This window comes from Ranitomeya variabilis, chromosome 5 (assembly GCF_051348905.1).
Source record: "Ranitomeya variabilis isolate aRanVar5 chromosome 5, aRanVar5.hap1, whole genome shotgun sequence".
NCBI lineage: Eukaryota > Metazoa > Chordata > Amphibia > Anura > Dendrobatidae > Ranitomeya > Ranitomeya variabilis.
The window spans coordinates 289625444-289652289 of record NC_135236.1 but is presented as its reverse complement, the minus strand read 5'-3'; the positions used below and the strand labels follow the sequence as shown (position 1 = coordinate 289652289).

General features: G+C 43.1%; 1 protein-coding gene across 1 annotated transcript in view; it reads left to right on the top strand.

The window, feature by feature from the left end:
* Window positions 1-26846, top strand: part of EXOC4 (exocyst complex component 4) — a 605068-nt gene that overhangs the window by 469579 nt on the left and 108643 nt on the right. The window contains exon 14 of the mRNA XM_077264444.1: window positions 3939-4117. Coding sequence (XP_077120559.1) covers window positions 3939-4117 — 179 coding nt within the window. The remainder of the gene's footprint in view (window positions 1-3938; window positions 4118-26846) is intronic.

The following is a 26846-nucleotide window of genomic DNA, read 5'->3' as shown; positions in this document are numbered from 1 at the left end:
AGGATAGCAAAAATAGAAACTGGCACGTGTCTCGCCGGAACAGCGCCTTTCTCAAGGTCTAAAAACCAAGTGACACTTGAGAAAGGCGTCGGTCAGGGACTGTAGCCAGATAAGAGACTAGTGTGCTTGCGCCCCTGGCTGACGTTTCCCAGTGCTGCTATGGATGATAGACTGGTCTTATCCATAATGAGATACCAGCCAGTCATCTGGAGCGTCGGGCTAGTCTCACTTCTGGCTATGGACCCCGGCCAGATCTTTCAAGTGCATCTTCTACAAAATGTGTTTCACAGGAAAATCTACATAGATGCAATCGTGCAGCCAGGCTCCGACTAATGCTGCCTGCGGTTTGGACAGCATAACTAGGTAATATGTTCCCTTTAAATATTATACATAAGAGATGAAGAATTATTTTGGAATAAAATGATTGATCATCTAATTGATGTGGGCCATTATTAGCTTGGTGTATTCTAGTTGTGTCAGAAGCACTCTACTGTGAGATAAGTCTTATTATCTTTCATATCAACCACTAAACTGTATTTGAGGTGCTATAGTTTAAATGCAGACATTATAATTTTTTTCTGTAGGATTAGCACTGTGCTCATTACCACTTTAGTCATTTTTTTTTTTTTATTTTTTTTTTTTACCATCCAGACGATGGATTTTCACTGAGAGGGAGAAAGCCCCATAATTTTTTCTGGTATTCCATTTTTAGCTATTTATCCTAACCCATTTGTGCCTAATGTATGTGAATTATCTTATTTGATATACACTGCTCAAAAAATAAAGGGAACACTAAAATACCACATCCTAGATATAACTGAATGAAATTTTCAGTTGCAAATCTTTATTCATTACATAGTGGAATCTATTGAGTGATATAAAAGATAAAAATGATCAATGTAAGTCAAAATATCCCATGAAGGTCTGGATTTGGAATGATACTCAAAATCAAAGTGGAAAACCAAATTACAGGCTGATCCAACTTCAGTGGAAATGTCTCAAAACAAGGAAATGATGTTCAGTAGTGTGTGGCCTCCGTGTGCCTGCATGACCTCCCTACAACGCCTGGGCATGCTCCTGATGAGGCGACGGATGGTCTCCTGAGGGATCTCCTCCCAGACCTGGACTAAAGCATCCGCCAACTCCTGGACAGTCTGTGGTGCAACGTGACGTTGGTGGATGGTGCGAGACATGATGTCCCAGATGTGTTCAATCTGATTCAGGTCTAAGTAACAGGCGGACCAGTCCATAGCTTCAATGCCTTCATCTTGCAGGAGCTGCTGACACACTCCAGCCACATGAGGTCTGGCATTGTCCTGCATTAGGAGGAATCCAGGGCCAACCGCACAACCATATGGTCTCACAAGGGGTCTGAGGATCTCATCTCGGTACCTAATGGCAGTCAAACTACCTTTGGCGAGCACATGGAGGGCTCTGCGGCCCTCCAAAGAAATTCCACCCCACACCATTTCTGACCCACTGGCAAACCGATCATGCTGAAGGATATTGCATGCAGCAGATCGCTCTCCACGGCATCTCCAGACTCTGTCACGTCTGTCACATATGCTCAGTATAAATCTGCTTTCATCTGTGAAGAGCCCAGGGCATCAGTGGCGAATCTGCCAATCCTGGTGTTCTGTGGCAAATCGTCCTGCACAGTGTTGGGCTGTGAGTACAACCCCCATCTGTGGACGTCGGACACTCAGACCATCCTCATGGAGTCGGTTTTTAACCGTTTGTGCAGACACATACACATTTGTGGCCTGCTGGAGGTCATTTTGCAGGGCTCTGACAAGCTGAGTTAGCGGTCTTGCTGCTGGGTTGTTGCCCTCCTACGGCCCCCTCCACGTCTCCTGGTGTACTGGCCTGTCTCCTGGTAGGACCTCCAGCCTCTGGACAGTACGCTGACAGACACAGCAAACCTTGCCACAGCTCGCATTGATGTGCCATCCTGGATGAGCTGCACTACCTGAGCCACTTGTGTGGGTTGTAGAGTCTGTCTCATGCTACCACGAGTGTGAAAGCACAACCAACATTCAAAAGTGACCAAAACATCAGCCAGAAAGCATTGGTACTGAGATGTGGTCTGTGGTCCCCACCTGCAGAACCACTCCTTTATTGAGTGTGTCTTGATAATCGCCAATAATTTCCATCTGTTGTCTATTCCATTTGCACAACAGCATGTGAAATTGATTATCACACAGTGTTGCTTCCTAAGTGGACAGTTTGATTTCACAGAAGTTTGATTTACTTGGAGTTATATTCTGTTATTTAAGTGTTCCCTTTATTTTTTTGAGCAGTGTATTTTCCTGGCCATCACTCAGTCCATCAGCAGGAGGATTTTTCGTAATATGCTTCTAAATTATATGTTATGTAACTATTTTACATAGGATGTAAAATTAACTGGGATCAAAATTGTACCGAATAACTTAACTTTTCCTTAAGGCCTGTTTCCAGGTGAATGCAGACAAGCCACAGTGTTATGTGGGGAAGGTTTCAAAATAATGATGTACTCACATAATTTATATAAAGAGAAAATGGCAATTAATGCACTAAAATAACTTCTAGAAAGTGCCCAGCCTTAGGACAAAGCAAAATGTTACCAACATTCCTAAAAATAAAATGGTAATTTTTAGATCAGCATAATGCAACCATTCTGATGTAGATTCTCAGAGTAAGTACTACAGCCTTGTTGGGTCTAAGATCCATCAGCAGGATTTTGCTATGTAATATGAGAGCAGCATGATGTTGGGGCAGAGAGCCTGATTCCATCTATGTATCACTTACTGAATTGCTTGATGTAGTTTTGATAACATCCCTGTTTTCTCCATAGTAAAAGTAGTCAAAATGTTGAGCAGTGTGTAAAGGCCCCGTCTCACATAGCGAGATCGCTAGCGAGATCGCTGCTGAGTCACTAGTTTTGTGACGCAACAGCGACCTCCATAGCGATCTCGCTATGTGTGACACGTACCAGCGATCAGGCCCCTGCTGCGAGATCGCTGGTCGTGTCGGAATGGCCTGGACCTTTTTTTGGTCGTTGAGGCCCCGCTGACATCGCTGAATCGGTGTGTGTGACACCGATCCAGCGATGTCTTCACTGGTAACCAGCATAAATGTAAAAAAAAAAAAAACAATACATACTCGCCTTCTGATGTCCGTCAGGTCCCTTGCCGTCCGCTTCCTGCTCTCACTGACTGCCGGCCGGAAAGTGAGAAGTGAGAGCACAGCAGTGACGTCACCGCTGCGCTCTGCTCTCGCTGTACGGCCGGATCTCAGTCAGAGCAGGAAGCAGACGGCAAGGGACCTGGACACCGAAAGGCGAGTATGTACTGTTTGTTTTTTTTGGTAACCAGGGTAAACATCGGGTTACTAAGCGCGGCCCTGCGCTTAGTAACCCGATGTTTACCCTGGTTACCCGGGTGCTGCAGGGGGACTTCGGCATCGTTGAAGACAGTTTCAACGATGCCGAAGTCGTTCCCCTGATCGTTGGTCGCTGGAGAGAGCTGTCTGTGTGACAGCTCCCCAGCGACCACACAACGACTTACCAACGATCACTGCCAGGTCGTATCGCTGGTCGTGATCGTTGGTAAATCGCTTAGTGAGACGGGGCCTTAACACCCGCCCACACCACTGATTGGCAACTTGCTGACAATGAACACCGCTGCCAATCAGTGGTGTGGACGGGGTTGCAGAAATTAGCCTGACTGGCCTGCATGTGAAACCTAGTCCTGTAGTGATAATCTCCTGCTGATAAAGTATTGATTATATTGAAATTAAACCACACAGCCTAGTAAGTGATTCTTCTCTGGAATCAGGCTCTCTTGCTCTATAGTTTGCTGCTCACAGATTAAAGGGGTTTTCTGAGAAATGTATTAACATAAAATACTACTAATTAAAATATTAAAACTCATGTAAGAATTTTTCTTTCCCAATTGTAGGGCTGCATTTGCTAAGGAGTCAGAGGTTCTTATTGGAAACCTTGGAGATAAACTGATTCCACAGAATGAGATTATGACTGATGTGAGTGACTTGAAAGCCCTTGCCAACCTGCATGAGAGTCTGGAGTGGCTTGCAGGAAGACTAAAATTTGCCATTTCAAATTTGCCAAGTGCACAGAGTAAGTAATATCAATTGATAGACCTTTTATACAGTCTTGTTTTATCACATCTACATATAACTCTCAAACAATGATACTGTACTTTAGCGTGGAATGGTGGACGCAGACAGGAGGAACTGGTGCTATGTGAGCATGGCTAAGGTATTGCAGTGTCCACGGGGAAATAAACCAAAAACGCATGTAATTCGCATATGACTTTATCAATAAAGTTTTATCAAAGCTAAGTAATGGGAAGTATCCAAAACAAAGGAGTTTTGGTTAAAAGGTATCTGTCATTAAGATCAGTAATCCTAAGCCATCCATATGGGTATGCAAGTCATAGAAAGTTGAATAAAACTATACTGTGATATCTGGAATGTGCCATTTTATTTAAGAGAAATAAACATTTTTCTTACTATGTAAATAAACTGTTAAGATCTATGGTCCGGACATAGATCTCACTGAGAATCTGCCTCCAGAGCTTATTTTAAATGAAAGTGGGTGTTACCAGGGTGAGACATGTAATGACAGTCTGCTCCCCTGATCTACATGTCTCTCACTGGTAACTCCCCTTTTTACTTAAAATAAGCTCTGGAGGCAGATTCTCAGGGAGATCAGTGTCCGGCCCATAGATCTTCACAGCTCTTTTACATAAGAAAAGCATGGATTTCTTTGGAATAAGATATCAGATTACAAATATCACGATATCATTTTTTTCAACTTCTATGACCTGCATGCCCATACAGATGGCTTAGGAGGCTTGATCCCACTGACAGATTGCATTTAATACATGACATACAAAAAGTAGACAAAAACAACAGCAGACAAAACTGCATGTAAAAAGATGCACTCCGTGAAAAAAAAAGCTCATTTAGCTAATTAGTAAAGAAATTATGCAGAAAATTTGACTTATCAAAACCCACCAAATACCCATTGTAGGAACATAGCCTGAGGCCTCCAGGAACCCACGGTTTGCAGGGCTCTACTTCCCAAGTACTACACGCATCCTTTTCACAGTTATTCTGGAAAGCGGTAACCACAGCCCCAATAAGCCAAGCTTCGTTTTGCAGTGTCATTTTTGGAAATGAATGAAGCAAAATAGAAAGTCTTCAAAGACGTTCTTGTTGTGCCTATGGTGTACTATTCCTCAACATTTTTTATTTTACTCACTTATATAGCGCCATTAATTCCACAGCACTTTACAGACATCGTCATCGCTGTCCCCATTGGGGCTCACAATCTAAATTCCCTATCAGTATGTCTTTGGCGTGTAGGGGGAGCCAGACTGGATTAATTAACCCCTTCCCGACCTCCGCCGTACTATTACTGCGGAGGTCGGGTCCCCTGTTTTGATGTGGGCTCCGGTGCTGAGCCCACCTCAAAGCCGGGACATGTCAGCTGTTTTGAACAGCTGACATGTGCCCGCAATAGCGGCAGGTGAAATCGCGATTCACCCGCCGCTATTAACCAGTTAAATGCCGCTGTCAAACGCTGACAGCGGCATTTAACTGGCGCTTCCGGCCGCACGGCCGGAAATGATCGCTTCGCTGACCCCCGTCACATGATCGAGGATCGGCGATGCGTCAGGATGGTAACCATAGAACCATAGAGGTGCTTGAGACCTCTATGGTTACTGATGATGGCCTGCTGTGAGCACCCCCTGTGATCGGCGCTCATAGCAAGCTTGCATTTCAGCTGCATAGCAGCGATCTGTTGATCGCTGCTATGTAGCAGAGCCGATCGAGTGGTGCCAGCTTCTAGCCTCCCATAGAGGCTATTGAAGCATGGCAAAAGTAAAAAAAAAAAAAAATGTTGGTATCATTAAAAACACCACCTCGGCACGCAAAAAATAAGCCCTCACCTGACCCCAGATCACGAAAAATGGAGACGCTACGGGTAACGGAAAATTGCACAATTTTTTTTTTTATTTTTTTTTTTTAGCAAAGTTTGGAATTTTTTTTTACCACTTAAATAAAACGTAACCTAGTCATGTTTGGTGTCTATGAACTCGTAATGACCTGGAGAATCAATATGGCAGGTCAGTTTTAGCATTTAGTAAACATAGCAAAAAAGCCAAACAAAAAACAAGTGTGGGATTGCACTTTTTTTGCAATTTCACCTCACTTGGAATTTTTTTCCCATTTTCTAGTACACGACATGCTAAAACCAATGATGTTGTTGAAAAGTGCAACTTGTCCCGCAAAAATCAAGCCCTCACATGGCCATATTGACGGAAAAGTAAAAAAGTTATGGCTCTGGGAAGGAGGGGAGTGAAAAACGAGAACGCAAAAACGGAAAAGGGCAAGGTCGTGAAGGGGTTAATATTGGATGAATTAAGGAGCAATGTGTTCTGCGTCAGTAGAACAAGCTCCTTTTCTCTCCTTTGCCATATGCATGGGAGGTTGATCACACCACCTATGGTGTTTGAACTTCTGTAAAGGGCGCTAGTTTTCAAAGTGATACTTTCCCATCACTATAGCACTTTAAGTCCATGTCCACACAATGAATTCCCGTTGTGTTTTCCCCTGATTTTCTATAAACACAGCACAAACATTAAGTTTTTTACCACGTTTTCTGAAAATCACAGCAAAAACATGTTGGGAACGCATCGTGTGAATAAAGCCTTAACGATGTATTGTTTCGTGCTCCAACTATGCAATGAACAGGGAAAACTTAGTCTTAGAAACTAGTCTTAGCCCTACATAATAAAATGTACATTTTTAAGAAAAGTCTATTAAATAATATATGTCTCTTTTATATTAACATACATATTTTAAGGTATCGGGAATTTAAATCCTGCAGTGTTATGCCTTCTTCGGAAAGTTGGCCATTTGCTAAAGGACACTTTCTAACTTTGTGTCATTGTATGCCTAATTTTACTGAAATTATCCTATCCATTCGAGTCCGTCTCTTGTCAGTCAGGAATTCTGCTCCTTTGCAGATGTAAAAATCAGCATTTTCTTGAATTGGCATACTTCTAAAGGATCTGGCAAGATAGAAACAAGCCTTGAAGAATGTCTTCCTTTGATTCCCAGACGTCGCTGTTACATGACATTCAAGGTGCCAGGATGTGGAATTATTTTGTTTTCTGTGTTTAGAAGAGAAGTGATGCAACATGTTTTTGCCTTGCAAAATAAAATCTCTTTACTATCTTCAGGCACTGCTGGAAAATCTTAGTCTGGAAACTGACATTTCTACCTATACCTTTAACCAGAGTAGTATAATCAGACCTTTCTGATTTATCTCCACTGAAAATAAATGTATGTTGGTAGCCTCTTCTTATAAAGTGATTAAATAGAACCTGTCACCTTATATGAGTAGCGTAATGTAGAGACAGAGACCATGATCCTTTGATATATCACTTGCTGGGCTGCATGCTGTAGTTTAGATAAAATCACTATTTTATCAACACTAGAGGACCAGTAGACTTGCTGCCTGGTAGTCCAGCACATTCATGAGCTCTGTATAACCCCCCCCCCCCCCCCTCCGACCATAGATTGGCACAGAGAGCTGTCAATCAGTGGTGTGGGAGGGTTATATAGGGCTCACCCTTAAGATATCTGGTAGATCTGCAGAAGATAAAACATGGATTTTTTTTCAAGTGATAGATCAATTGAATCGGCATCTCTGCCCCTACCTTATGCTGCTCTCGGATTGGGTAGTGAAAGCCAGGTGACAGGTTCCCTTTTAAGGATTATTGCAACAGTTCGGGCCTGATCTGTAGGTTTATAAACCTACAGCATATTCTGCAATACCATGGATTTTACAGTGGATTTCATGTGCTATCTGTATTGTTAGGGGTGAAACCTAAAACCAGATATACACAAATAATCTTTGGGCAGCAGCTATGTCGTCGGGCTCTTTCATTAACAGCAGTGTTTGTGCGGCTCATCGCCTGTGTTCTCTATGAAACCTGCTGCCAGACATGTCTGCTGGTGGTTTTTCTGTGGTTTTGGTAGAATAAAAGAGTTCCTTGACGATCACTTTTCCGGGGCCCCCACACACATTAAACTATTGGCTGAACCTGTCATTATTGGATCAACATTAGTCTGATGTGTATGGGGAACATAACAGTATAGGTGGTTAAATTAACCTAATCCATTTCTATCAGTGTGTGTTCACACTTCGCTGAAAATTTTCATTGCGACGGTAGTAAATCCGATACAAATCCTCATGTGTTATTTGTCGATTTTATTGTGCCTTTGGATTTCACACTTTTCCATTTTATTAAGCATTAAAGAAGTGTGAAAGCCACTCTGAAAATCCGCATAATAATAATCTTTTATTTTTATATAGCGCTAACATATTCCGCAGTGCTTTACAGACGTTATCATTGCTGTCCCCGATGGGGCTCACAATCTAAATTCCCTATCAGTATGTCTTTGGAATGTGGGAGGAAACCCGAGTACCCGGAAGAAACCCACGCAAACACGGAGAGAACATACAAACTCCTTGCAGATGTTGTCCGAGGTGGGATTAGAACCCAGGACTCCAGCACTGCATGGCTGCTGTGCTAACCACTAAGCCACCCGCTTGCACCCCATTGAGGCCAGGTGGTCTAGGTGTGATGGGATACTCACATAACAATGAGCATTCGCAGATTTCGAATTTATAACACGCTTTTATTTTCGTGCTGATTTTTTTTTCCGCATCGTGTGACTCGGTTTTATGAAAAACCCATAAACTTGTATTATACTGTAAATTGCTACAGATTTTAGATTTGCCCCTAACTTATGAGCCTCGTTTGAGGTTGGACATTAGGCAAGTAATGTACTGGAAGGAACAATTCTGGCTAAGAACCCGTTAAAGGACGAGTCTGTTGCAACCATGTCTGTGTTTCCGCATTCCTTCTGCCACTAGTCCACGCTACGCCTTCGTTACGGGCGATGTTTGGTGGCAGTGTAGCAGTGTTGGTTGAAATTTTTGAGGTTAATGATGCAGTTGAGGCAGAGAACTTGGGAGTTAGTTTCTGAACTTGGTTTTCTAATTCTCTACCTTTTGTGAGCAATGGACTCACACTATTTAAATCCTTGGCTTCCTACCTCAAATAACCAATGTTAAGTTCCCTTACACAGGTTCACCTGGGATCTCTGCCACTGCCCTGCTCAAGGACTCCTGGCCCTGAACTCATCTTGTGTTTAGACAGTTCTTCTACCTATTCTGGTCCTGTTTGACCTCCTTTATATTAACGTGCCCTTATGTCCATTCCCTGCCAGCCTGCTCCATCAGCCAGCAGCCACTCCAGAGGCCACTGTAAATTCCGATCTCTGTAAAAGGGTGAAAGCGAAGACATTGGCCAGATGAAGTGGATAGCGCAATGCCTGTCCATGGAAGCCTTAAGAGATTCTAGGCTAGGTGGCACAGAGTCTAAAAGAATGAAATAAAAGATCACATTTGTGCTGAACATCGCCAGCACCTCTTGGAGATAGGTTGATCTTATGTGTAACCTGAGGTATGGTAACAATGAATGAATGCCATAAATGGAGTTTGATACTTAAAAAATGTAAAGATAGAGTGATAATTGTATACATTGCACTACAAGTTATTCTGAACGATATAGTCTAATATGGCTGGCAGAGCGGTCTCTCATAGGTTGGTGCTCATGACGTTAACTCTTCTGATCTCTAAGTTCAGGTAGAATTATTTACTCCTTTGTAGAAACAAAAGGTTGCGGTGTCTGAACTCTAAGAATTCTCTCAATCCTTAATCATTTAATGGGGGTCAGACAATTGTAAATCTAAATGGAATATGTGATGAGGAGCTATGCGGCACTGAAGACCGGGCCAGATGCCCACCACAACCCTATTCACCTATGCTAACTTCAAGTGATGAGAAAAATTATATATGCCTTAGAATAATTAGCATTTTTCTCATTACGGCAGGGCTGTAGCAAGGCTATTTTTCACCTCGGTAAAAGATTTTAGCATGACTCTTTCCTTCCCCCAAATAGTTACATTCACACACAAATCAAGAGCTTAAAGGGTTCACCTCTTTCTGGCCAAATTTCACCAATGCCATAAACTATTATTTATTAACCTAAGTGGTCATAAATAACCCTGTTAATCTCCAATTCTCTGTATGTTAAAGGGAATCTTTCACCCTCTGGGACCTGCGTTGACTAGTTTAACCATTCTACTTACCTGTATACCCATAGTAATAGCTTAAAAGCGTGCAGGGCTAACAAGTTCCCTTTAAGGTCCTCAGTTGCCTATGGATCAACAGTGTGAACATCGGACACTGCCACCACATTCATAGCAATCAAGATGGAGTAATTACATTACACTGGGCAATATGGTGGCTCAATGGTTAGCACTATTGCTTTGCAGTGCTGGGACCCTGGGTTCAAGTCCCACCAAGGACTTGAACCCAAGGACTACCTGGTCGTCGGCGCTTATAACAAGTGAGCATTTCTGCTACACACAGGCGATCTGATCATCGCCTGCGTGTAGCAGAGGAGATCAAAGTAATGCAATGAAAAAAGTAAAAAGCTTTTAAAAATATTTAAAAAAAATATAAAAGTTTAAATCACCCCTCTTTTGCCCCATTCAAAATAAAACAGTAAAATAAAAATCAAACATAACATATTTGGTATCAAATATGAATTTGATTTAGCAATTGGCTGATCTATCAATATAAAATAGAATTAACCCGATCTAAATGGTGTAACGAGAGAAAATTTCAAAACGTCAGAATTAAGTTTTTTTTGGTCGCCGCTACATTGCATTAAAATGCAATAACCGGCGATCAAAAGATCATATCTGCACAAAAATTGTACCATTAAAACATCAGCTCAGCATACAACAAATAAGCCCACACCCAGCCCCAGATCAGGAAAAATTGAGATGCTACCAGTCTCAGAAAATGGCGCCATTTTGTTTTTTACCAAACTTTGGAATTTTTTTCACCACTTAAATAAAAAATAAAAAACCTAGACATGTTTGGTGAGCTTGTAGTGACCTGGACAACCATAATGGCCGGTTAGTTTTAGCATTTAGTGAACATGCTAAAAAAAACAAAAACAAAACTGTGGAATTGCATTTTTTGGGGGGGTTTCACCGCACTTGGATTTTTTTCCCATTTTCTAACGCGTAATATGTTAAAAACCAATGGTGTCATTCATAAGTACAACTCCTACCACTAAAAGCAAGCCCTCACATGGCCACATTGGCCAAAAAATACAAAAAAGTTATGGCTCTGGGGAGAAGTCGAGCAAAAAAACAAAAATGAAAATACCTATGGTCATTGAGGGGTTAATGGCCAGTGTGAACATTCTCCTATTTTGCATGTATACCAACTTATACTCCAGTTAATTTTTTTTGTTGAGTTTCAGGTTTCTGCACTTAGTGCAGGTAAGGGCCTGACCTCCCCTTCTTTGAGCTGGACATTACATAATGTAGCTTCCCATTGCTGGGTATCCATATTGGGGACCCGGTCCTGCTCTGCCCTAATTCAGACTGACGTGACTGACACATGGTATGGTTTTAATACTAGAGCTTAGGACTGTCCCGATTTTGGTGCACCTTGATGCTGGTGGGATGGCTTTTATGCTTTTGTAATCAAAAACTGTGTTTACCAAGTCCCCATATTATTTCTATGCACTATTGCTTTTACTCTTTTACTTACAGCTGGGTATATGTTCGTTTGGTTTCTGTCTTGAGTTTTATTTCTGTGTAATATTTTACAGCCGACTATTTCAGGACCAAGCACATGTCTAAATACCAGAGGTAATCTGGTTTTCCCCGTCACGGATTACTGCATCTGCTGCTTTAGGTTGTGCTGTTAACGTGTTAATTGGTGCAGTGTTTGCAGAACGGTCCCCCCACCCACCCGCAGTGGCAATTGCACAGGACACACACTGCGTATAATGCTGTACGCTGGGGACATCTGGGCCTCATGGTCAGCTTGTCAAGACGCCAGCTAGAGATAAAAATTCAATCACTTCCCACTGCTGTGGTGCCACAATTATCACTCATTTAAAACCAGCGCAGCTAATGGAGTGTTTTATCATGGCAGACAGTGGCAGCCCTGTTCATTACTTAGTGTTTGCTGATGTGATGGCCCTTCCACTTCTCTCCTCTTATCTCCCCTCACTCACAATTGGATTTTGTATTACCAGAGCAGTCAGGTGCGACAAGTCATTTTCTTCCCTCTTGTGTTTTAAAGGAATACAAACTCACCTTCCTTCTCTAACAATTACATTTAAGGATTATGGATCCGGTCACACTGGCAAAATAGGAAATGTAACCATTCCTGACACTGTCAAATATTAGGTATGAAATAGAGAAGGGAAATTTTGTGTGGCCTCTTGCAAATCTCAAGTCCCTAGAAACATTTTATGTTCAAAAATTATTGTATCAAGTATTATTTCTAAAAATAATTGGAGATATAAAGCTTTAATTCACAGTTAAAGCAGAAAAAAAAGAGCGAACATAATTTCAACATTAATGGTAAATATAGATGTGCCAATAATTGGGGAACGAGCGTTCGTCTGAGTGCGCCGACAAAACCGCAGAACACCCATGACATTCTATGGGCACACAGTCATATTAACAATTTAGACCAAAACAACAGTCATTTGTGCACACAAGCTAGTTAATGGCCTCCAATCAACTAGTACCGATCATGTCACCATCCATTTTTGGATCTGTGGCAGATCTGGCCTCTCAGATTAAAACTTTTTTTTTCCATTCAGGCTATCGGAGGTTAATGCAGTTTTCCCCCGGTGGCCGCTGGTGTAATTACATTGCTGCCGAGTTTGCTGATGCAGCTGGTGACCACTCCCACCTTCCTTCTAAAGGTCACCTGATGCATCACAGACAAGTTATCGGTACTTATCGGTATCGGTATCGGACAAGTTATTGGTTATCACAGACAAGAGTAAAAAATAGAACGGCACTAGAGCAAATGGAAATTCCAATAAACTGGACTGAAGGTGGACAGCTGGTAATCAGGCGTCACGAATGCTAAGGGTTTTAGTGCTCTGCATGAAAATGTCAAGCGAAGATCCAAGTTCAAAGAAGAAAAGAATATGTGGCACTCACCCCAAGGTAGCAGTGAAGTTCGTAGACTTTATTGGAGAGAATATATGACATACATCCGTCAAGACATCAGAAGTGCAGGTATACAGGAGGGTGCGGTATTGGAGTACGGACGACGGCCGTTTCACACGCAAATGTGCTTCAATCTACCTTCTGGACCCGTTGAAGCACATTTGCGTGCGAAACGGCCGTCGTCCGTACTCCAATACCGCACCCTCCTGTATACCTCGAGTAAGTACAACCATAGCCAGTATATGGATAGAAGCAAGATATGACACCAGACAGGAAATGTATATAAACAACGTCTTTATTGATTACAATTGGCAAACGTATGTATATTTCAAATGTTCATAAAAAAAGAAAAGTACGCATGAGGACCAAAGTTATATATACCAAAATGGCAACAACTATAAAAATTTATAAAAAGATGTATATAAAAATGGCTGACCTGACGAAGGATCACTATCCGAAACGCGCGTCGGGGCGCGTTCGCATGAGGACTGGGCTGACCTTGCTGATCCAAGCTATTCATTGAGGTATAGTGTGCTCCCTACACTGTTAATAATCACAGTGTGATTTGTCTGGCTGCTGCAGCACTTGTGGCTATATGCGGACTTGAGTGATTCTTTCATTGCTGTCCTTACAACATTTGAGGTAGCAGCATCTTCCCCATATGAATGATATATAGTATTATACCGTGCAATTGTTTCCATCTACTTGGCAATACTGCACGTTTGCACTTTTATTTGCTTTCTTTGTTCACTCCATAGCACATAGGTAAACTGGATTGACCATTTTCTTGTATTTATTCTAACACTTTTAGTGCAATAACAAAATAATTTTCTTTTTTTTTTTTTTTTTTTTTTTTTGTACATTTGGCTTGCAAGTTTATTTACACATTGGTGGTTGCACTATATATTATATTTATCTTAATCAAAAAATTTTTATTGATCTAAAAACTTTTTTCAAATATTGCATGTTGCACTTTTGTGGTTTATGTGATCTAGTATCTACATATAAGTATTTATCTAGTGACTGGTTGTGTTGCTTTTTTGCACCTTATTTATATATTCGTCCCTAGTGCTCTGGTAGTTATATACATATGGGGTTTTAGATATATACATGGGGTGGGAGTCACACCCTCTATCTCACATTTATTACAGCTGAGGTCAGCCATTTTTATATACATCTTTTTATAAATTTTTATAGTTGTTGCCATTTTGGTATATATAACTTTGGTCCTCATGCGTACTTTTCTTTTTTTATGAACATTTGAAATATACATACGTTTGCCAATTGTAATCAATAAAGGCGTTGTTTATATACATTTCCTGTCTGGTGTCATATCTTGCTTCTATCCATATACTGGCTATGGTTGTACTTACTCGTGGTTAAGTGGGTTTTCCACTAATCGTCCACAGCGCACTGGGCACCTTTATAGTGATATATGTTTTTCCACATAGATTATTACCATATTGACATGTTTATGTATTTATAATATTACTGTGCTCTGTGGATTTGTCTAAACTCTCTCCTCCTGTATACCTGCACTTCTGATGTCTTGACGGATGTATGTCATATATTCTCTCCAATAAAGTCCACGAACTTCACTGCTACCTTGGGGTGAGTGCCGCATATTCTTTTCTTCTTTGAACTTGACTGTTGGTTACACAGGTCCTTTTGGATATCAACCGTGCTGAAGACTGGAGGTTGCTGGTGCAGTGGTGCTTCAGCTGAATTATGTAATTTGGTGCCTTACTCTGCTGTGCGGTGTATTTCAGCAGAGAAAGCTAAGTGTTGTTTTGTGTTTCCTTTTCCCTTTGGTGTTTGTCTTACCTTACCTTGTGTTGTTTTAGTGCAGCGGTGGGACCAGTGTCTTCACTTGCCAATTCCCTACTTAAAGATAGGAGCAGGGCAAGTGAGGGTTTAGGTATCCTGCTCGGCGACGGGGTGAAAGAACCCATAAAGGGATGTCAGGGAGATTACGGTACAGCCGCAGGTGAGTGCAGGTGGTGTCCATTTCCCCGTTCCCTATTGTCAGGGACCACTGTTATTGCTTCCCCGCTGTACCCTTGTGTGTTTTGCCGTTTGGTGACCGTCCACTAGTCGGGTCATGTCACGCTAGGACAGTCACTTCATGACAGATCAGTGGTCGTTTCTCTGATTGGATTCTACCATGTACACCCAGCATAGCCTTTGATAGTGTTCATATGGTTAACAAGACTAAGAATTATTCGGCATAAATCCATACGCCTTTTATCTTCTGCCTTCGTTTAAAGAATATCTCCTTCACAAAACGAGAACTTGGCATTTCATTGCCTCTCTACTGCAGCAATACTTGGCACACATAATTTAATTCCTTTTTTCTTTTCAGTGGTATTTTGTTGGGTTCTTAAACTTTTTTTCTCTCGTTTATGCAAGGCTGGTGTCGCTAGACAGTATAAAAAAATCATCTGTCCTATTTTCATCCAGAAAAGTGGTATGATTTTTTTTCTCACTTTTCATCCATGCAATTTGTCCTTATGCAATTTTTTTTCACTCAGAAGCTATTAATCATTTACAGGACCATTTACAGTTTACTATAGTACAGATTTTCAATAAACGTAAAAATCAGATGCTATACTGTGGCTCTATATGGCATCAGATTTTTTTTGCCTATTCATTGAACGCTGCAATTTTTTTCAGACAGATGGAAAAAAACGGTGATTGAACAACATTTGGTAAATGTGCTATCCCATAAAAAATTAGGGCTCGCTCACACCCTCTGATTTCGACGGTAGTGTGAGCGAGCCCTTAAAATTGGAAAGATCTAAAGGATACAAGAGCTGAAAAGGAAAATTTACTTCCAACAAGCATTTAACATGTCAATGCTACAAAAATTTCTGCTTTGGTTTGGGGAATGGTAATTTTGCCCAGTAAAATGTCAGATACGATGACTGAGACCCAGTGGCCCCCATTTTAGTCAGTGAGATAAGGAGGGCACCCATGGTGGACAGTATGTAAGGGGTTTTTCACTGCTAGTAATTTTGTTGAACCATATTGTATAATGCAGATGTGAACAGAGGCCCAGATGCAGTTTCGGATCTACTTGTTTACATTGCAAGAAGCTCTACAGTCCAGATTTCAGACTAATATATTTGAGGTACATTGTGTGTGTGTGTATATAAATATAAATACTGCAGTGACTGCAGTCTAAAGGATGCTGTTATATGCACTGGTGTGAATTGAACACTGAAGGTATGTGCACTGAAGTTATGTGCATTGTATATGCTTGGAGCCTTTCTGTGTGAAAATAACGCATTAAAGAGACTTATATGTTTGAACTTTGTGGGTCACTGCCTCTTCACTGCTACCCTGCTACCGGTGCCTTACAATATCTATAATATAAGGCTGGGAGCGTCACTCTGTCCGAAGTCTTTATAGATTTTGCAAGCGCTTGCGCAGTCTGGACCCCACAGAGTGACGCAGCCCAGGAGATCGTGGTATGCGTAAGCGCTGAACGCATACCACGATCTCCGACGGGGAAGCAGGGACATGACAGGAGGGTGGGTATACAATATTCACCTGTCCCCGTTCCACCGCCGGGCTCAGTCTTCCTTGTCCTCTGGCTGTGATCAGGTCAGAGGGCGCGATGATGTGTTTAGTGCGCGCCCTCTGAGTGAACAGTCACAGCCAGAGGACCCGGAACACAGAGTGGCGTGTGGCGCTGGAACGGGCACATGTGAATATCGCAAGTACCGGGGCCTGAGCCAGCAGCGACTCTGGCACCTGACCCCCATAGTGCGCCGGTGTCCCCTCCTGCTCAGGCCCCCGACACTCAGCGCCCAGCGACGAGAGGTGAGTATGTCATTTTTTATTTTTAACCGCAGCAGCATATGGGGCATATTATGCTATGGGAGCATCTTATGGGGCCAACAACCTTTATGGAGCAGCATATGACAGGATGGGGGCGCAGGATGGGAGCAGCACATGACAGGATTGGGGTGCAGCATGTTACAGAAAGAGGGCCCAGGATGGGAGCAGCGCATTCCAGAATGGGGGTGCAGGATGGGAACAGTTCATAACAGGATGGGGGTGCAGGATTAGAACAGCACATGACAGGATGGGGGCACAGGATGGGTGCAGCACATTACAGAATGGGGGCACAGGATTGGAACTCCACATGACAGGATGGGGCGCAGGATGGAAGCACCACATGACAGGATTGGGGTGCAGGATGGGAGCACCACATGACAGGATTGGGGCGCAGGATGGGAGCACATGACAGGATGGGGGCGAAGAATTGGAGTAGCACATACAAGGATGGGGGCAGCACATTCCAAAATGGGGGCACAGGGAGGGAGCACCACATGACAGCATGGGGGTGCAGGGTGGGAGCACCACATGTCAGGATGGAGGCACAGGATGGGAGCACCGCATGACCGGATTGGGGCACAGCATGGGAGCACATGACAGGATTGGGACGCAGCATGGGAGCACATAACAAGATGAGGGCACAGGAAGAGAGTAGCACATGACAAAATGGAGGCGCACAAAACAGGATAAGGGCGCAGGATGGGAACACCACATGACAGGATGGGGGCTCAGGATGAGAGCACCACATGACAGCATAGGGGTGCAGGATGGGATCCCCACATGACAGGATGGGGGCACAGGATGAGAGCACCACATGAAAGGATGGGGGCGAAGAATTGGAGTAGCACATACCAGGATGGGGGCAGCACATACCAAAGTGGTGGCGCAGGGTGGGAGCACCACATGACAGCAATGGGGGTGCAGGGTGGGAGCACCACATGACAAGATGGGGGCGCAGGACGGGAGCACCACATGACCGGATGGGAGCACATGACAGGATTGGGACGCAGCATGGGAGCACATGACAAGATGAGGGCACAGGAAGAGTGTAGCACATGACAAGATGGAGGCGCACAAAACAGGATGAGGGCGCAGGATGGGGGCTGCACATGACAGGAAGGGGGCACAGGATGGAAGCAGCACATACCAGGATGGAGACCATATACCAATATAAATGCTCGCCACCCGGGCGTAGAACGGGTTCAATAGCTAGTGTATATATGTGTGTATATATACAGTTATATGAAAAAGTTTGGGCACCCCTATTAATCTTAAGCTTAATGTTTTATAAAAATTGTTTTTTTTTTGCAATAGCTATTTCAGTTTCATATATCTAATAACTATTGGACACAGTAATGTTTCTGCCTTGAAATGAGGTTTATTGTACTAACAGAAAATGTGCAATCTGCATTCAAACAAAATTTGACAGGTGCATAAGTATGGGCACCCTTATCATTTTCTTGTTTTAAATACTCCTACCTACTTTTTACTGACTTACCAAAGCACTTTTTTTGGTTTTGTAACCTCATTGAGCTTTGAACTTCATAGCCAGGTGTATGCAATCATGAGAAAAGCTACTTAAAGTGGCCACTTGCAAGTTGTTCTCCTGTTTGAATCTCCTCCGAAGAGTGGCATCATGGGCTCCTCAAAACAACTGTCAAATGATCTGAAAATAAAGATTATTCAACATAGTTGTTCAGGGGAAGGATACAAAAAGCTGTCTAAGAGATTTAACCTGTCAATTTCTACTGTGAGGAACATAGTAAGGAAATGGAAGAACACAGGTCCAGTTCTTGTTAAGGCCAGAAGTGGCAGGCCAAGAAAAATATCAGAAAGGCAGAGAAGAATGGTGAGATCAGTCAAAGACAATCCTCAGACCACCTCCAGAGAGCTGCAGCATCAGCTTGCTGCAGATGGTGTCACTGTGCATCGGTCAACTATACAACGCACTTTGCACAAGGAGAAGCTGTATGGGAGAGTGATTCGAAAGAAGCCGTTTCTGCAAGCACGCCACAAACAGAGTCAACTGAGGTATGCAAAAGCACATTTGGAGAAGCCAATTTCTTTTTGGAAGAAGGTCCTGTGGACTGATGAAACCAAGATTGAGTTGTTTGGTCATACAAAAAAGCGTTCTGCATGGCGGCAAAAAAACACAGCATTCCAAGAAAAACACTTGCTACCCACAGTAAAATTTGGTGGAGGTTCCATCATCCTTTGGGGCTGTGTGGCCAATGCCGGCACCGGGAATCTTGTTAAAGTTGAGGGACGCATGGATTCCTCTCCGTATCAGCAGATTCTTGACAATAATGTTCATGAATCAGTGACAAAGTTGAAGTTACGCATGGGATGGATGTTTCAGCAAGACAATGATCCAAAACACCGCTCCAAATCTACTCAGGCATTCATGCAGAGGAACAATTACACTGTTCTGGAATGGCCATCCCAGTCCCCAGACCTAAATATCATTGAACATCTGTGGGATCATTTGAAGAAGGCTGTCCATGCTCGGCGACCATCAAACTTAACTGAACTAGAATTGTTTGGTAAAGAGGAATGGTCAAAAATACCTTCATCCAGGATCCAGGAAGTCATTAAAAGCTACAGGAAGCGACTAGAGGCTGTTATTTTTGCAAAAGGAGGATCTACTAAATATTAATGTCACTTTTCTGGTGAGGTGCCCGTACTTATGCACCTGTCAAATTTTGTTTGAATGCAGATTGCACATTTTCTGTTAGTACAATAAACCTTATTTCAAGGCAGAAACATTACTGTGTCCAACAGTTAGGGTACTGTCTCACAGTGGCACTTTGGTCGCTACGACGGCACGATCCGTGACGTTCCAGCGATATCCATACGATATCGCTGTGTCTGACACGCTACTGCGATCAGGGACCCCGCTGAGAATCGTACGTCGTAGCAGATCGTTTGAAACTTTCTTTCGTCGTCAAGTGTCCCGCTGTGGCGGCATGATCGCATCGTGTAACAAAGGTTGTATACGATGTGAGCACAGTAACCAACGGCTTCTACATCGCAAATACGTCATGAAATTATCGCTCCAGCGTCGTGCATTGCGAAGTGTGACCGCTGTCTACGACGCTGGAGCGATATTGGAGCGACGCTGGAGCGTCACGGATCGTGCCGTCGTAGCGACCAAAGTGCCACTGTGAGACGGTACCCTTATTAGATATATGAAACTGAAATAGCTGTTGCAAAAAAAAAAAAAATTTTTATAAAATATTAAGCTTAAGATTAATAGGGGTGACCAAACTTTTTCATATAACTGTGTATATATATATATATATATATATATATGTAGATATATATATATGTAGATATATATATATTATATACAGTATATATAGGCTTGAGAAAGGCTCATTTAGAGCCGAAACGTCGGACAGACATGTGGGTGTAATTAAACACTGCACGTTGAAGTAAGAAATAATGGAGTGCTGCCTGGTTTTTGCTTAATTCTATATATATATATATATATATATATATATATATATATATATATATATATATATATATATATATATATATATATATATATATATATATACATATATATATATATATATATATATATATATATATATATATATATATATATATATATATATATATATATATATATATATATAAATAAATATGTATAAACACTATAACATGGACAAGGGTATTGACACCTACAGGAGACATCCCACTCCAAAATTCATAGGCAGTAATATGGAGTTGGTCCTCTTTTGTTGTTCTTAAAAATCAGGGAGGTCATACGAAATACTAGATGTGGTATTTTTTTATGTCAGGTGTATTAATTTTTGCATGAACTAGTTTGAGCAAAATTGAAGATTGTCTAATTAAAGTTACGTCCTAAATAATGCTTTTGTTATCAGTTAAAAAATGTGCTGTGAAACTCGGTTGTCAACATTTTTGACATTTTTCTTGTATTTAGTGAGATTTAGAATAAAATCTACTTGTCAATGGGGTGTACTCATTTATGCTGAGCACCGTATATACTGTGAAAGATAATATTTATATCTATATATAAAAACAGAAAAAAGAGGGAGCACTCTAATACTTATCCAAAGAATTATCCCGAAGGTCCTGACATAAGTGATCTCAGGTGATGTAAATCTTTTAGTCCTTGTGATTTTATTATTTGGATGGCACCTTAGCTGTTTAACATTGTGTTTCACATATAGGCAGGGCCGTATTTGCCACTAGGCACTTGAGGGCACGTGCCTAGGGCGGGGCCATGCGGGGGGGGGGGGGGGGCGGCACCTGAGCAGGTGTGTGTGCTCTTTTTTTTTTTTTTTATGCAAAGTCCGGTCCGGCCGGGGTCACCTTAAGGCTTAAGAACTCGCCCCCCCCCTTCGCCGCCACCGCCGCCCCCCCGCCGCTGCCTCCTTGCCCATACACACTATGATTGATGCATACTCACCTCACCTGCTCCAGCGACGCCTGGTCTGCTCTCAGTGACTGCACCCTCGCTGTGTGAGCGGTCACATGGTACCGCTGATTAAGGTCATGACCTTAATCAGCGGTACCACCTGACCGCTCATACAGGAAGACGAGGGTGCTGCGCCGGGACACAGCACAGAGGTGGAGGATCCCGTTCTTCTGCGCGCCGTGCGCGGTGTGAGGTGACACAGCCAGGTGAGTATGATGACAGGCAGGGGACGGGGGGAGCCGGGGAGGATGAAGGAGGAGGATCGGGGAGCCCGGCAGGCAGCAGCCACGGCCCACAAGATAGATGGGGAGCGGCGGGGCAGGCTGCCGATGAGCCACGGATGGGAGATGACGAGCCAGAGCCACCAATGCCACCATGCATACAGGGAGGGAGGGGGAGATGAGCCATGCACACAGGGGGGTGAATATGAGCCATGCATACGGGGGGGGGGTGAATATGAGCCATGCATACAGGGGGGAAGGGAGGGTGAATATGAGCCATGCATACGGGGGGGGGGGTGAATATGAGCCATGCATACAGGGGGGAAGGGAGGGTGAATATGAGCCATGCATACGGGGGGGGGGTGAATATGAGCCATGCATACGGGGGGGGGTGAATATGAGCCATGCATACGGGGGGGGTAAATATGAGCCATGCATACGGGGGGGGTGAATATGAGCCATGCATACGGGGGGGGGTGAATATGAGCCATGCATACGGGGGGGTGGTGAATATGAGCCATGCATACGGGGGGGGTGAATATGAGCCATGCACACGGGGGGGGGTGACTATGAGCCATGTATACGGGGGGGGTGAATATGAGCCATGCATACAGGGGGGGGGTGAATATGAGCCATGCATACAGGGGGGGGTGAATATGAGCCATGCATACGGGGGGGGGGTGAATATGAGCCATGCATACAGGGGGGGGGGGTGAATATGAGCCATGCATACAGGGGGGGTGTATATGAGCCATGCATACAGGGGGGGTGTATATGAGCCATGCATACAGGGGGGGTGTATATGAGCCATGCATACGGGGGGGGGTGAATATGAGCCATGCATACGGGGGGGTGAATATGAGCCATGCATACAGGGGGGGGTGAATATGAGCCATGCATACAGGAGGGGGGGGTCATTATACAGTATCATGGAGCACTGTGTGTGGCCATTATACAGTATGGAGCATCATGTGTGGCCGTTATATAGTATGGAGCATCATGTGTGGCCATTATACAGTATGGAGCACTGTGTGGCCATATTTTTTCGTTTATAATTATTGTATATAAAACAGTGTGATCAGCAGTGCTAAATGGCTGTGGTTGGGACGTGGATATGGGTGTGACTAGTTGTGAAATGGGTGTGGTCAGAGACGTGGCCTAAAATTTGCCGCGGCGCGCTACGCGCGCCGCACGCTTTCTGTCTCCTTCCCTTCTTCAAAAGTTGGGAGGTATGGTACCGCATTTGCCAGATCATAAGTGCCACAAATCCCATAGGGACTGAATGAGGCCGAACACAGTGTTGCCGTAAGTGATCCATTACGCGGCACATGCAGAAAAACTGCCGGATTTGCTGCAAAAGGCGACTTTCACATCAGCGATTCTTGCTAAAGTCACTGCCGATAGTGTCATGCTCACCAAAGGGGGGGGGGGGGGCAGCACTAAAAGTGCCTAGGGCAGCAGAAACCCTAAATATGGCCCTGCATATAGGACTGTTTTCTGTATCGGTACCACAATGAGGGATCACATGCTGCTTTTGCTTTTCTACAGCAGCACTATATGGCAGTGGATTTTTTCTAACTGCCTCTTTTGTGACCGTCAGTTGACCAAGCCTTCTATCTTTGCACCTCCCCTCATTGGCGGTCTATTCCCACCCTGTTTTTGTTATTGTTAAATTTAATAAAATACAATTTATAATTAAAATTATGGTTTTTACTATTCCGCTGGAATCACTTTTGTGCCCTTTGGTAGCAATTCCTAGTTGTCAAAGATAGTGTTTGTTTTTATTGTAGTGATCAGTATGTTGTAATGCCCAGTACGTTATGCCCAGCTCGTGTTTCTGGAGACATGCACCCGTAAGTTAGGCTGGCTCTCATCGCTAAGGAAATGGCAAACATGTGGATGCTAAATGTGGTTTTGACATACTGGGGTTCAGAAGGTAGGGGGGCATTTGGATTTGAGAGTGCAGAATTCACTGGATTTCTTTTAGGGGGGTGAGGAGCCATAGCACTTTTCCAGAGCCTTTGTACTACCAGTAATGTGGAAGCCCCCTATATTACCGTTAACAAATGACAGACCTGAGTGGGGATTAGCTTTTTTTGTGGATTGAGTTGAAGCTTTTATTGGGAACATTTTACATAACGTTTGGGATCACATTTATCTGGCCCCTTACGCTTAGCACTCATATAGGGGTTTCCATGTAAATTTCTGAATGACGTGATTCTTATGAAACCCCTTAGGAATCCATTCACTAGAATGAGACAACAGTTACTCTGGACTCCGTCTGGTCTCTGTTCAGCTGTGTTCTTCTTTTCAGAGGTGCACAAAACTGAGGCTGACGGCACTTTTTTATGTATGCCTCAAAATGGGTTCCGTCTGAATCGCATATCTCAGAGATTTACACAGAAACCCTGGTGTAAGCTCTCAGGGTACACCGCAGGATAAATGTGAACCAAGCCTTACTGCTATCTTTGGAAGGCAGAATGAACAAATCAACAGCACGTCAGAATTGTTTTTATTTTTTTTATGTCGTTCCTCATGTGGTATAAGTGATTAGACGACTTTATTATTTGGGTCAGTGCCATTATAGTGATACCAGATTTATATTTTTTTTATGTTTGGCTGCTGTCACACATTAAAAGGCGCTTTTATATTTTGCAAAAACTAGTTTTTATATCACCATATTTTGACAGCTATTATTTTTCCTTGTTTTTGCTGACAGAGGCATGCTATAGCTTGTTTTTTGCAGGACGAGTTGACGTTTTTGCCATTTTCGGGCACATTACATTTTTTGATTGCTGTCTTTTCTGATTTTTATGAGGCAGAATGAACAAAAACCAGCAATTCAGGATTTTTTTTTTTTTAGAGGGGGTTATACCGCTTGGCCTGTGATTAAAACTGATAAGGCAGTTTTATTCTTTGGGTCAGTGCGATTACAGCGATACCACGTTTAGATTTTTTTTATGTTTTGACGCTTTAACACAATAAAAACTGTGCCGCTAACTATAGACCTGTCTCTTATTTCCCCTTCATCTCTAAACTCCTGGAACGCCTGGTCCACTCCCATTTTATCCGCTATCTCTCTTCTCGACCCTCTACAATCCGGTTTCTGCTCTTTACACTCTACTGAAACTGCCCTTACTAAAGTCTCTAATGATCTACTAACAGCTAAATCTAATGGTCACTGCTCCCTGCTAATTCTCTTGGATTTCTCTGCAGCATTTGACACTGTTGACACATCAGCCCCTCCTCACTATGCTCCGCTCCATCGGCCTCAAGGACACCGTTCTTTCCTGGTTCTCCTATCTCTCTGACCGCTCCTTCACTGAATCTTTTGCTGGCTCCTCCTCCTCTCATCTTCCCCTTACTGTTGGAGTTCCTCAAGGATCAGTTCTAGGCCCCCTCCTCTTCTCTTTGTATAATGCTCCTATTGGTCAAACAATCTATAGATTTGGTTTCCAGTACCATCTCTATGCTGATGACACCCAATTATACACTTCTTCTCCTGATATCACGCCTGCCTTTAGAAAACACCAGTGATTGTCTTACCGCTGTCTCTATCATGTCCTCCCTCTATCTGAAACTGAACCTGTCTAAAGCTGAACTCCTCGTGTTTCCTCCCTCTACTAATGTACCTATGCCCGCCATTTCCGTGTGTGGTTCCTCCATTACTCCCCAGCAACACGCCCGCTGTCTTGGGGTCATATTTGATCCTGAGCTTTCATTCACCCCCCATATCCAATCACTGACTCGCTCTTGTTATCTGCACCTCAAAAACATTTCTAGAATTCGACCCTTTCTTACTTTCGACTCTGCAAAAACTCTCATTGTTTCTCTTATTCATTCTCGTCTGGACTATTGTAACTCTCTACAAATCGGTCTCCCTCTTACCAAACTCTCCCCTCTCCAATCTGTCTTGAATGCTGCAGCCAGGATCATATTCCTCACCAATCGTTACACCGGTGCCTCTACCCTGTGCCAGTCATTACACTGGTTACCCATCCACTCCAGAATCCAGTACAAACTTATTACCCTCACCCACAAAGTACTCCATAGCTCAGCACCACACTACATCTTCTCCCTGGTCTCTGTCTACCACCCTACCCGTGAACTCCGTTCTGCTAATGACCTGAGGACAGCATCCTCAATAATCAGAACCTCCCTCTCCTGTCTCCAAGACTTTTCACGTGCTGCGCCAATTCTTTGGAATGTACTACCTAGGTTAATACGATTAATCCCCAATAGCCTCAGTTTTAATCGTGCCCCAAAAACGCATTTGTTCAGACTGGCCTACTGTCTCAATGCATTTAACCTAACTATCCCTGTGTGGCCCATTCAAAATTTTTACTATAACCAGGTTCCTCTCATCATGTTCTCACATGCTTTATGCATTTAATAGCCCTCTGTGTCTGTACTGTTGCATACTTAGGCTGATAACTGGTTCATGCAGCTTTACATGAACACCCTATTCTTACACTTTGGCTGGTCTGAACAACGAAAGCAATTGTTACCATCTACCTTTTGTGTCTCCCCTTTTCCTCATAGGTTGTAAGCTTGCGAGCAGGGCCCTCATTCCTCCTGGTATCAGTTTTAATCTATGTGTTTATGGCTATGCTGTAACGTAAATTGTATGTAGAAGTCCCCTCTAAAATGTAAAGTGCTGTGGAATATGTCGGCGCTATAGAAATAAAATCATTATTATTTATAGAAAAAAATTATTATTATTGCATTGCTTTATTCTGAGAGCTGTAACTTTTTAACTTTATCGCTCATAAAGCTGTATGGTGGCTTGTTTTTTGCGTGACAAGTTGACGTTTTCAGCTATACCATTTTTATTTACGTTCATCTTTTTAATATAATTTTGTTCCACTTTTTGTTTGGGGGTATGATGAAAAAGCATAGTTTTTTGCCTATCTTGCTAGCCTTGGTGATCTGGATGTTGTGCTGACGACATTGGGTCACCATTGCAACGAATGGCCCCTTGCAATGACATCGGGGGCAGAGGGAGCCGCCTCCCTCTGACTACCTTCTAAATGCTGTGATCGATCTCATCATTTAGAGGGTTACTGCCTGGACCGTGTGGGCACCGCTCCTGGCAGTAAGTGCTGAGTGTCAGCTGAACACCCGGTGGCGATTGTTCGTGCACAGCTTCTGTGCACGCAATATTTCCTGGACGTATCCATACG